Genomic DNA, 12,392 nt, shown 5'->3' on the forward strand with positions numbered 1-12,392 from the left:
TGGTGCCTGGTGGGTCTGGTGGTGTGGTGAATCCACAAGAGAACCAGCCAGCATTTGAGCCTGTATTTTACCCTGCAATTGAGCTCTCTGGTCCTTTTCCTGCTGTAAGCCCGTATCTCTATTACTAAAGACTCTAGTAGCTATACTCACTTCGTGGGGGTTTGAGGACCTCTAGCCATTTTAATCACTTTTTGGCTGATGTCAGGTGCTGACTGACTTATAAAATGGTTAGTATAGTTGTTTCCACAGTGAGATTGGGTCCTGATTTGTATATTTATGGATGCCTTCCATCATATGACCCTGAAACAGAGCTGGATTTTCATCGGGTCCTTGAGTAACTTCCAGAAGTTTATCAAAGTTTACTCGTTTAGAGAATCCTTTCTTCATTCTTTCTATTAAACAGGTGACCATATGGTCTGCTCCTTCACTTTGCTTTCTTCTTGGTAATTCCAGTGAGATTCAGGATTGGGAACCTCAGTGCCTCCTACTGGATAATGATCTCTATCTCTGGCTACTAGTTTATTGGCAAATTCTCGAGCCCCTGCCCAGATATGGTTCTTTTCCTCAGGGTTGCAACAGTGAGTTAATATGATGGCTATATCCTGCCAGGTCAAATTAAACATAATAGACAATTGTTGGGAGCCCTCAATACATTGAGAAGGGTTTTCAGAATATCGTTCTAATTGTTGTTTTTTCTGTGTCAGGTCTGCCATGGAGAATGGGACATGGACTCTAATTGTATCCATTTCTCCATTAGCAACCTCCCTAAAAAGATGCAATCCAGATTTTAGTTGAAGTCCTGGAAGATAGGGTAAGTCCAGGTGGGCTGGGAGCAGATGGGTCTTGAGGTTTATAAGGAGGAAGGGTGGTAACAGAGCTGGTGTTTTCTTTTCTTTCTTTCTTTGGATTGGTCAGTGACTCTTCCAACAACCCAAGTTTATTAGGAGGAATGGGCCTCCTTAGACAATCATCATCGACTATGTCCCAAGGGAGGCTAATGAAAGTGATTGGTGGTTAGACACATTCTGAAAGAGGCTCTTAGGTCCAGATCCTGATTCGGGACCATGAAGGCATGGGCATGGGGTACCTCAGTCCATTTGCTCTGTTTTCTGCAGAAGAGATCTAACTGATAGATAGATGTCCCATTAATGGGCCATTTCCCCTCATCTCCTAGAGTGTACTAAGTCACTCAAAGTTAGAGAATGTCAATTTTCTCTTTCTTGTAATCCAAATTGACTCCAGTAGATTAAAAGGTATCTCAGAAGAGAATCCTTGGGGACTAAAGATGATACCATATTCCTAGAAAAGTAGAGAAGGTCCATTATAAAAAATTCCCCCCTATCTCCCAGGTGGTGTCCCACACACGAAATGTCAGAGGTTCCTGGTGTCAAAGTGATCAGCAGTGTCCCCCTAAGTAGTTGCTAGGAAAAGTGCCTTGCCTTGTAGGAGGGATGCTGGTGTCCCCTTGCTTCCCCATTGCATCCTACGCTATAAATGGTTGCTGGAATGGACTGAAATGCCATGACATGAAGAACCCACCATTTTTAGCTCATGGAAAACACTTAAAAATGTTTTATAAGGGGGAAATTACTCAATTTTGTAATTTAAGTAGTTAGTAGGGGACACTGGCACAAAACAATGAAGCCAGAAATCCACCATGATCTAAGCACCATTCCAACAGGTTTGGTCCTTACAGCTGGCTTCTCTAGGAAATGGTGCCAAGTTGAGTTTTTATCCAATCAGGTACTGGTTTTGGCCAGCTCTGAGCAAATGTCTCACCACCAAAAGCAGCCAGACCAGAGATGTGAAAGGGACCACATTAGACCAGTGAGGAGGAAACCTCACATAGGAGTCTTACAGTTGGCAGCCATCCTAGTGACTGAGGTGGCTGTCCCATGCCCAAGAAAGACAACCTTGTATAAGGACAGAAATGAAGAAAGGGCAACAAGTTTCTGGGTCTTATTATAATTCTCGCCAGGGTGCAAACTTCAAGCCAAAAGGCAATCTTTCTCCTCCCCATAGAATAGCCATGGGCTAGAGTGCTATAGTTTGAGCAATGGACATGAAAGTATTCCAACAAGACTATACTCCTGAAAAGATCCTGAAATGAAAGGGAGGGAAGAGTAAGTATTCACCAAGTTTGCACCGAGGCTCAAATTCCAGATGCAAAGATTTGAGCCCCACACTGGACACCAAAATGATATAATTTGGAGTTTGAATCTGAGAGTGAATGGTCAAGAAAGAATTCTTGAGACTTTTTCAGTGCAAAATAAAATTAAAATTAAAATTAAAATAAATAAAAAGGAGATTTTATTAAAGCATGGCAACAGGACCCCTCGAGCAGGAAGGGCTGTAATCTAAGTGTGAGGAATGATTGATTCTATAGGTCTTTTTTTTTTTTTTTAAATCCTATATGGGGGGACAGAGGTGATGTTAGGACTTCCAGGAAATTGAGCTTATGCATTTCTGAAGGTCTGACTATTCTTAAGATTGTGCTTTTCTTGTAAAATCTGTGATCTTCACCAAGTGACCATTTACTTTTTCCTTCCTTTGTCTTTGGGCAGTCCCGAGTGTCCAAGAAATGTCCCATGTACCCTACTCTTATCTTGGGGGGAGGGAGATGCATTTGTTTTTTGCCCTCTACTTGCCTTTTATTATCTCATCAGCCCCACCCAAGCAAGCAGGACCTGGCCCAGCCATGAGAAGAAACTACAACCTTCTTCTCTTCTATAGCCTTTTCTCCCACCAGCCTGGATGGAGGCCACAGCTTCACAATTTCCTCCTACATCCTTGGAAAGGCTATAAGCATCTGCTCTGTTCTGAGCTTAACCCCAGACTGAGGGGACCAGAGGAGCCATACTCCCACAAGACTATCAGAGAACAAGTGAAATCCAAGATACACCTGAGGTCCTACCACGAACAGGGTTTAGGAGTGTGCTGGGGTGAGAAAGTTGATGAGAAGCACCGAGAAGAGGTCCATGTGCTTCAGGACCAGGCAGCCAGCAGCCAGCATGGGGACCAGGCCAGGGTGTGCTGCCTCCATCTGTGAGTTGGGACTTGTGGGCAGGTGCCACCCTTTTCCAGGGGGTGTTCGGGCAGCTCCCTGCTGCTGCTGCTCCAGCTCCAGAGACACAATTAGAGGTATGTACTGCTCACAAAAGTTGCCCCTGGATTGGATGTTCTTCCCAAGGCCTTTGTCTCCTTTTCTGAAGGTGCTGACTCTGGAGGCCTGGAGGGAACAGGGGGCCATCACTGACTGGCCAAGAATTAGTCACATGGCAGTATCCCTCACCACCTCTCCCCAGAGGATGAGGATCTGGCCCAAAGTCAGTCAGATGTCTGTGGCTCCTGAGGGCCCCATATTGGCCTCTAGGCAACAGTGGACACATGGTGAGGTAGACGTCTGGGCTTCAGAGAAACAAGCAGCTCACCGTGGCTGGGGGCCCTGCTCCAGGTCCTTGATGGTGTCCTTCAGGGGCTGGTCACGTGTCTCTGGCAGCAGGGCACAGAGAAAGCCTGCCCCGATGGGGAGGCTGCCATAGATGAGCATAGGGAGGGCTGCCTGGTACTCGCCCAGCATGATCACAAGAGGGGTGAGGATACCCCCAATCCTCGAGAAGATGCCCAACAGCCCCATGCCCGTCTGCCTGGGGGAAGGCCAATACAAGCTGAGCAGACCCAGTCCCAACTCCAGGCCACAGCTCTACCCCAGCTCCACCTTGAGAGAGCCCAGACCCTCATTATGGCCCCACAGACTCCTTAGGCTCACCCAGCCCAGCCAGCCTCTGCTCTCTGCTTCCGTATACTAACTGCTGGTAGTCCAGCCAGATACCACGCTTCTCCCACCTCTAGGCCTATCCATTTGCTGCCCTCCTGCTCACCACCAAATATCAGACCAAAGACTGGACCTCCTGCCTGACCCCCCAACCCCCACCTGAGTGTTCCTGTTTCTCAGCCACTCATTCTTAGACTTCCTCCATATCCCCGTCTTGACGAGGCCAGGGCATAGCCTACTTCTGTATCTGTCTTCCACTGCCTAGGATCACACAGGGACTAGATTGACAGTGGCCCTGGGCCTCACCAGCACTGCTGCCCCTGAGCCAGCCTCATAAGCTCTCTGTGGAACAGTGGTGAGGGCAGAGAGGGATGGCCAAAGTCAGGGCATCAGGGCAGGAGCCCTTACCGGATGACGGTGGGGAAGAGCTCGGCAGAGTACACGTAGGAGATGGTAAAGCCGGAGGCCGTGGCAAACTTGCCCACCACAGCCAGCACAGTGACCACCACTGGCAGATCTAATGAGGGATGCTGGTCAGCCACGTGCAGGGAGATGGCCCCATGCCCTGGGCCCCACCCCTACCCTGCCCTCCCAAACTCCCTTCTGCACCTGGCCCCCAGGGGAGCCTTCACTCTTAGAAGGGAAGTGACAGGCTTCTGGAAGCGGGGGTTGGGGGGTGAGGGGCCAGGGCGTGGGAGAGCCAGCCCTGGTACCTGCTGGGACAAAGACGATGGCGATGCACATGAGGCCGCCCAGAACCAGAGTCAGCATCTGGCTCCACTTGCGGCCCAACCGCTGCATCATGAAGATGCTGCAGTAGCGAGCGGGCACCTCAACGGTTCCGAAGACTAGCTGCGTCAGGTAGATGTCCAGGCCAAAGTCACCGACCTGGAGGCTCAGGCCGAAGTACCCCAGGCTGTCCACAAACCTACAAAGTGTCCAGGCATCCCTGTGACTGCTGGGTGACGAGACATCGTCACTCTCAGGGGGAGCCTGCTGAAGAGGGAATCACAGCGGGAGAAACCCATAACACCACACAGCCCGTCCCTGACAGTCACCATCCCCCAGCCACGTATGCAGCCCTTTGCAGCCGCAGCAGATGCATGGCCTCAGGGAGGGGCCTGGGCCCTACTGTACTCACCAGACACAGAAGAGGATCAGGGTCACCTTCCGGAGCTGCGGGTGTCTGAACAGATCCAGGGCATTCCCTGAGGGGCCTATCTTCTCTGGGACGAGCTGGTAGGAAGATGCACAGTGAGGGGCCAGGTAGAAAGGTCTGTGCGGGCCAGGCTCAAGAGCTGGGCTCAGTCTGTACCAAGTACCTGACTCAGGAGCTCTGGGGAGAGTTTCCGCTTGTTGACTGAGGCTGCCTTCTGGATCACTTGTTTAGCCTCCTCTACCCTTCCTCGGGTCAGAAGCCACCGTGCTGACTCTGGCAGAGCCCTGCAGGTCGGGAATGGCTGTGACCTCGGAGCCCCCCGCTGCCCCAGGGGCTGTCCCAGCTGCTCCAGTGCACACCGAAGCCCACACCCCTTGCTGTCGGAGTGTTCTGTGAGGCGAATGTCAGTATTACACTCCAACCACACTTCCGCAAGACTAGTCCCAGGGGGGTGGCTTGCTTCTGGGAAGTACCTCCTCACCAGAAGTAGAAGAAGAGCAGCAAGACAGGTGCAGTGCCCGCTATCTGGAAAAGCCTCCAGTTTCGGATGCCATAGGCGAGTCCTGCCAGCGCCATCTGCCCCACGGAGAAGGCGCACTGGGCCAGGACCACAGCCTGCGTCCTCCTCGAGGGCCCCACCCACTCTGTAACTGTGCAAACAGAGAGGTTGAGGCCAGGCCAGCCCCTGGCACTGTCCCTCCCTGGCGCTCCCCGGTTGCTGCTCTGTCCACATGGACCTCAGACCCCTTTGCGTGTGGCCACCTGTGGCCTGGGCTCCCGACAAGGCTCCCATAGGCAGTCTGCGCCCGTGGACTGCTCAGACCCCAAGGCCCCACCTCACAGCTCAGGGTCCACTCACGCAGGGACACATTGCTGAAGGTGTACCCAGCGACAGCAGTAGCCACGGCAAAACGCAGGACCATGTAGAGCTCAAAGCTGGGCATGAAGGCTGTGGTCAGGCCGATGATGGCAAAGAGTAGCAGCTGCACTAGGATAGTGGCCTTGCGGCCGATCCTGGAGTAACAAAGAGGTAGGTCTGTGAGGGAATCTCTCGGAGGGAAAGGAAGGGAGACCCAGCCCTGCCCTGGGCTCTCTATCCAGGGAAGGACACACTGTCCTGCCCTGGACACCAGGGAAGGGCGTGGAGGGAAACCGTGCCAGGAACACAGGAGAATGCTAGGTCAGGGGGGAGCTGGTCACGGTTCTTACCAGTCACAGAGGGGCCCAAAGATGAGAGCCCCAACGAGGAGCCCCGCCATGTACACCGACTGAGAGGTCTCCTTCAGGTACTTCTGATCACAAACCAGGTTGAACTGAGACAGACACAGGTGGATGTGAACAAGGAGCAGCTGACAGCAAGTCCTTTGTCATCTAGCCCACCCACTTACAAACCTCTTGGGGCAGATGCCCATGGTTCCCAAACTGTGTGCAGTCACTTCAAGACACCAGAATAAATTTAAGGGGTACAGAACAATATTTAACATTTTAAAGGGAAATATAGGAATATTTAACATCTGGCTGGTATTACAAGAACTGCCAATTAAGAACAGTTCTGTTGCAACAGGAGATCATGCTACACTCCTTTCAGTAACATCATATCGATGTGACACTGTATTTTTGGCAGTTGTTTTGGGAAAAAAAGCAAGCATCATGTGGAGAGAAAATGTTCAAGGACGGAGACACTGTGCAGCTCCCAGTAGGTACATAGATCCTATTAATAGGTGACTATTTGTTTAAAAATGAAAAATATTTTCTTTCAGTTTGCATGTATTATTTTTTATTTTTTAAAGACTGTATTGTAATTTTTTGCAAGGAAGAGGGGGGAAGGCAAGGGGAGGGGGAACATGAGAGCACAAGCGGAGGTGGGGAGCGGGAGAGGGAGAAGCAGGCTCCCTGCCTAGCAAGGAACCAGAGGACAAGGGGCTTGACCCCAGGAACCTGAGATCATGCCCTTAGCCAAAATTAGATGCTTAATGAACCACCCAGGAGCCCTGAATGCACAGCTACTAAGTTCTTAGAACTTAATTATTAAGTTGTTTGGACCTAACTAGTTAACACATAAAACCGTTAGGTTTTTCTTTTGGCTTGGCGGTGCCATGGAGAATTACTGACACACTAAGGATACAAAATTTGGAACCTCTGACACTGGACTCATTGCTGCTTCCTGACCAACCGGGCCTCTTTCCCACAGCCAGGACACCCCTGTGACCTACTTGGGCCCCTTCAAATTTTCTCATCTGGCTGCGAAATCTCTATGAAACTCTAATCATTCACAGGCAGCGAGAATCCCACGGAGCCCTCACACGCCACTTGCAGGAGATTAGGACGGAGGAATATGGGGAGGAAACCCTCATGTGTGTGCAGATTCACTCGCGTGCACACACGGAGACTCTGCCAACTCAGAGAGAACCCGACAGATGATCTGAGAAACTGAGTGGAGAAAGCATGGCTGCGTAACTCCGCACGCGTCTGCTGCAGGTGCGCATCGGGAGGCACGTGTGACTGACCCCCACCCCCACTGGTCTCTGGGCCCCTCAGGGACTTCTGGGCTCCTGGCATGGGAATGTCTGCAGGTTAGACACATGAGCTCTCCTCCGCAGCCCGTGGAGACAGCTTCTCCATGACTCGTGTCTTTGGAGGGCTCCCTCTGTGTTGGGTAGTCTCCTAAATGCTTCCCATGTGTTACCTAATTCTCACGACAGTCCTTGATTTGTTGGCACACTGCCCTGATGGAGGAGAGGTTACGCTCATCATCCTCCGTCCACTGCTGGATGGCAATGGAGTTCAGATACCCCTTTTGCCCCAGACATGGACGGAAACAGCATGAAAGCTAAAAGAATTTTTACCGAATGAATCAGTAAATGAACAAATACCTACAGCTAGCCAACTAGCCAATCGTCATCAGTCAAAATAACTTTTGGCAAGAAATTAATCAACCCAGGAGACACCATTGTGCTCCTATTCTCTTCTCAAAAACAACTGTTAATTTTCAATATATGTGGAATGATTCACTGATTGCACCTGGGAGGAAATGAGGCGGGACAGGGGATTGGAACTCACTCCCCCGCGCTCCAGCTTGTCTGGTTTTTATTTAGCAAGCACAGGTTGCCTTTGTGGTTAGACACTCTTTAAAATAAGATGCCTCTGGAGTCTGAACTGAGCAACTTACAGGATTTATAACTTATAGCAAACAATAGGATTGTTGGGGAATGCGTAACATGATTATTACCACAGGGGCTGTCACCCAGGAAGCCTTCAGTAAATGTTAGCTCAGCAGAGGGTGCCCTGGCCACCGTGCTCAGGAAAGTCACAGCTGGGGACAGACATTTCAGACTGAAGGCATGGGTGCCAATCTAAAGGAGTTTCCCAGGGCCAGTGCCCCTACTCAGTGGCCACCGTTCACTACCTCCGTATAGTGTATAGACTTGCTATTTCATTAAACCCTCATTCTAACCACATAAAGGCTTATCATTCCCACTGTGCAGCCACAGAGACCAAGGCTTGGAGAGGGGCCAAGAAGTGGCGGATCGTGTTCAGAGGGATCAGAGACAAGAGGGCTCCCCCCTTGGGACGCCAGCCTTTAACCTCCCCAGCCCTAACACCCACAGTGAATGGTTCTCCCTGGGGCCTGTCATAGAGGCACACAGACACCAGCCCCCGTTCTTGGTACACACCTGTCACATCTCCCGCCCCTGTTCCAAAAGCTTTAGTGGCTCCCTTTGGTCTCTAGGAGAAGGCCCAAATTCCTCAGCTCTGTATTGAAGACAGTTTAAGGGCCAGCTCTTGCCCACTTCCCCACCTCTTTGCCCGTCAGCATTCCTCAAACATACCAAGCATTTTCACGCCTCCAGTCCCGGGTATGGCCATTCTCTCGGCTTCTCCTTCCCTACCATTCCTGTCCCTTCTCCCGTCCCAGGACAGGTCACACTGTGGTTAGTCACTCCAAACGTGTTTCCCTCCGTGTTTAGAGACTCATGTCAACAGGACTGGGAGTCCTGCTATCTTTTACCACGGATGGACACCTAGGAAATGTTGGGAGGTAGACTGAGAAGGAGAAATATACTCTGTATAAAAGAGCACACAGCCTATGAGGCAACTTGCTCTTTTCTTCTCAAATTAGACCTGTCTGAAATTCAATTTGATTATGCAGCTGCTGTAATAAGGAAAGTTGAGATGTCAGCTCAGAGAGAGCCCCCTGAGTTGGTGTGGCAGAGCCCCTCCCCCAAGATGTGCAACAGAGGTAGAAGAGCTCACAGCCATGAAGCTCTCGAAGAGAAGCTGGAGTTATCATTTGGTGCAGGGCGCAAAGGACCAAAGGTGGACATTCTCCTGAGACTCGAAGTCCTTGGGAGGGCCAGAGCAGGAGAAACATGATAGGGAAGGACAAGAGGTCCAAAGCCCAACCCCAGTGCTAGCACAGGCTAGGTTGATGATTAAAGAAAAGGGGGGGGGAGCCTCAAATCCTCAGAGAAGGAGAGCAAGGTGCCTCCCTCCTCTGACTGGTCCCTGTACAGTAAATATTCAGGGAGCTTTGACTGAATAAAATCATGCCAACACTCCAGCACAGAGAGTATGAACAGGGCTAGAGTTGGCTCCAAGCAGTCTGCTTGCTTGCCTGGGCTTTTAGGATGGTTTTTGGACAGGTAGGGAGAGTTTGAGCACGTGTGGAAGTAGGCACCCGTGGCATCTGAGGACCTGGGGAGGCTGACCCTATCATGATGGTGATGCTGGGGACATGGAGAGGGCAATGAGGACCAGCTGGGCTCTGCTGGGAGAGCTCCTAGGCTGCCTATACCCCTGTGGGGCAGAATGAAGTGGAAGGTCAGGAGGAAGACAGGGAGGACCTATCCTCAGCCTGCAAGGGTTCAGGGGGGCAGGTTTATGGTCACACTTTAAAAACTGAATGCCTGGGGGGCACCTGTCTGGCTCACTTGGTAGAGCGCGCAACTCTTGATCTCAGGGTTGTGAGCTCGAGCCCCATATTGGGTGCAGAGATTACTTTTAAAAAATCTTTTAAAAAATGTGAATTCCTTTGGTTAAAACAAAATCCTCTGAAAGCCTCTAAAAAGTAAAATACTTTTTTACTCACAGGGGGAGCAGTGAATGTTTAATCTCTGGACTCAAGTCCCCTCTCCACAAAGGCTCAGTATCTGCCACCATCAAGGTAAGTTGTCCAGACCTTCCCAACAACGCCCATACCTCAGGATTCTGGACCGTCTGTGCTCTTTCCTGTGCCTGCAGGGACTTGAGGGGGAGCCCCACCTCCACAATCAGCTCATTGGGTTGCCCTGACCAAGTCATCTCTCTTCTCTGTGCTTCAGTCCCTGCTTCTTGGGAAGCAGCAAAGTAGGCATGGATGCTTCCAGAGAGCCCTTCTTGCTCAGATGGCTGAAATGGGAACCTGTTGACCTGCCTGGATCCTTCCTAAGAAAATAAGGTCAGCAGAGCAAGTGTTGTCACCTGCAGGACGAGTCCTAGAGTCATGGGTATCCTCAAGAGGGCAGGCAGGCATAGCTCTGGAGAGAGCAGCTGGAAGGCAGGGGCCCCACAGCAGGCAAGCAGGAGGGTGGGCAAGCAGGAAGCTAGGTAAACAGCAGAGCTCAGGGACTGACTGAATGACCAAGGCCAATGGACAGATAGATGGGAACCCTGGAGGGAGAGAAAGAAACAAAGACAGGAAAGCAGGAGGGAAGGAAGGAAGGCAAGCTGGGTACATAGGCAAAGGGACAAACAAAAAGATAGGGAGAGATGCATGGACAGATGGGCAGACAGACCAGACAGAGAGCATGGACAGAGAGATTAAGGGGCCAATAGTTGGAGGACAAAAAGAAAAGCAGGATGAGTGGCAAAAAGAAAAAAGAAAAAGCACCCCAATGGTCCATCGTTCAGGTGTGAGTGCTGAAGGGCACACAGAGAAGCAGCAGCACCAGCTGCTGAGGGCAGAGGGCCGGACAGAGCTGCTGACCAACCCCAAACAGGCAGACGCGCAGAAGGGCAGCCCTACCTCATTCTTTAGGGACAGAGGCCTGTCCTCAGGATATACCCAGCCTGCATCGCAAGGCTGTGTCTCATTGAAGCGGTGGCTGAGAATCTCCTCCAGGGTGGCACCGTCAGGGGGCGGCCGGAACATAAGGCAGGGCTCGGGCTTGCCTGCAGCATCCAGAGGCACGCTCAGTGTCAGCTGCTCAGTGGTACTCAGGTTCAAAGTGTGGTTCTTCACCCAGGCCACTGAGCAGTGGTGGGCCTCATCCTGGAACATGAAGACCTGGCCGAACATGTAAAAAGCAGACAGGAAGTTGGGGATACTCAGCAGTATCATCAGCTGTATCTGGAAGCGTCCAAAGTCACCTATTTCAGCCAGGACCTGGGCAAACTGAGCCATGTCTACCGGTCAGCCTGGGGCCACCAAACAGCTCTGCAGCCTGGCTTTGGGGCACTTGTTCCTCTAAGCAGTGATGACTGTTAATATTTAATCCAGCCTTGCCTGGCGTGACCTGTCACACTTCAACTCCCTGGCTGTGGCCTGGGAAGGATAGAGTTTGATGAAAAACTCACTCACTCTGGCTTGCAGAATCTGAGGATCATTTATGGACAGGATGATGAACACAAGCCTCACAAGAGGACCTTCTTGGGCCCAGCACAGGAATGAGCTCTAGCCAGTACACAAGCAGCTCCCTCCAATTGCAACACCCTCAACAAGTCATTCCTGGCTCAAATCCCTCTCATTATGATAGACCCCAAATACTGAGAGTAGCTCCAGCCTCAGAGGACATAGAAGTCCCTTCTAGGGACCAGCACACAATAGACATTGGGGGTAAGTCAGGAGAGTAGTAAGGACCCAGTTTGCATACTAAGGTCAGTAGCCCAATCTGGCCTCTTGACGCTGCTGATCTTCTCTTTCTCCTATTGGTCTCTGACATGTGGTAGGGCAGCAAGGAGGCCAAGAGACAGGTGTGCCTGGGTGGCTCAGTTGGTTAAGTGTCTGCCTTCGTCTCAGATCATGATCCCAGGGTCCTAGGATCGAGTCCCACATCAGGCTCCCTGATGATCAGGAAACCTGCTTCTCCCTCTACCCTTGCTACTCCCCCCCCTGCTTGTGCTCTCTGTCAAATAAATAAAATCTTTAAAGGAAAAAAAAAAAAAAAAAGGCCAAGAGACCCACCAAGGGCACAAATGCCTTCCCTTCTCAGTACAGAAGATAATCCAAGAGCACGCAGGAATTACCAAAGAGCCAAGAGGTGCATTCTGAGCTCTACTCTAATTGAGGAAGAAACAATCAACACATGACCAAGATAAGGCACAAGTGGGCGGCTGGCCACAGGAAAGCTTTATTCACAACAGATAATCTCAGTGATAACAGAGGTACACAGGCCAAAGTCTCCCTTGATCACAACCTCAGCTGTGGAAGCCCTTGCTGGAGTCAAGGTAGGGATGGGGCGCAATGTGGCTGGTAGGTCA

The 12,392-nt window shown here is 51.0% G+C and overlaps 1 protein-coding gene across 3 annotated transcripts; it reads right to left on the reverse strand.

Annotated features, from left to right (window-relative positions):
- Positions 1-2,287: 2,287 nt before the first annotated feature.
- On the reverse strand, positions 2,288-12,066 carry SLC22A13 (solute carrier family 22 member 13). 3 transcript variants are annotated; one of them, XM_059162071.1, is made up of 10 exons: positions 10,939-12,061; positions 6,144-6,247; positions 5,794-5,948; positions 5,416-5,584; positions 5,098-5,218; positions 4,917-5,011; positions 4,489-4,703; positions 4,184-4,292; positions 3,432-3,647; positions 2,288-3,229 (listed from the first exon to the last, which is right to left on the reverse strand). In XM_059162071.1, the coding sequence occupies exons 1-10, from the start codon at positions 11,314-11,316 to the stop codon at positions 3,136-3,138; spliced, it is 1,656 nt and encodes a 551-aa protein (XP_059018054.1). In that variant the 5' UTR covers positions 11,317-12,061; the 3' UTR covers positions 2,288-3,135. The 3 variants fall into 3 exon arrangements, with proteins under 3 accessions (XP_059018054.1, XP_059018055.1, XP_059018056.1); XM_059162072.1 differs by lacking the exon at positions 3,432-3,647 and having other exon boundaries at positions 10,939-12,064; XM_059162073.1 differs by lacking the exon at positions 2,288-3,229 and having other exon boundaries at positions 3,445-3,643; positions 10,939-12,066.
- Positions 12,067-12,392: the final 326 nt, after the last annotated feature.

The sequence above is a fragment of the Mustela lutreola genome, chromosome 2 (genome assembly GCF_030435805.1).
Source record: "Mustela lutreola isolate mMusLut2 chromosome 2, mMusLut2.pri, whole genome shotgun sequence".
In the NCBI taxonomy this organism is placed as follows: domain Eukaryota; kingdom Metazoa; phylum Chordata; class Mammalia; order Carnivora; family Mustelidae; genus Mustela; species Mustela lutreola.

Bases quoted from the DNA above. Each gene is read 5' to 3' on its own strand.
- SLC22A13 (XM_059162071.1), bottom strand. From the start codon at position 11,316: ATGGCTCAGTTTGCCCAGGTCCTGGCTGAAATAGGTGACTTTGGACGC. The intron at 6,248-10,938 runs GTAGGGCTGCCC...TGTCTGTCTCAG, and splicing joins CTCTGTCCCTAAAGAATGAG to TTCAACCTGGTTTGTGATCA. The intron at 5,949-6,143 runs GTAAGAACCGTG...TTGTTACTCCAG, and splicing joins TTTGGGCCCCTCTGTGACTG to GATCGGCCGCAAGGCCACTA.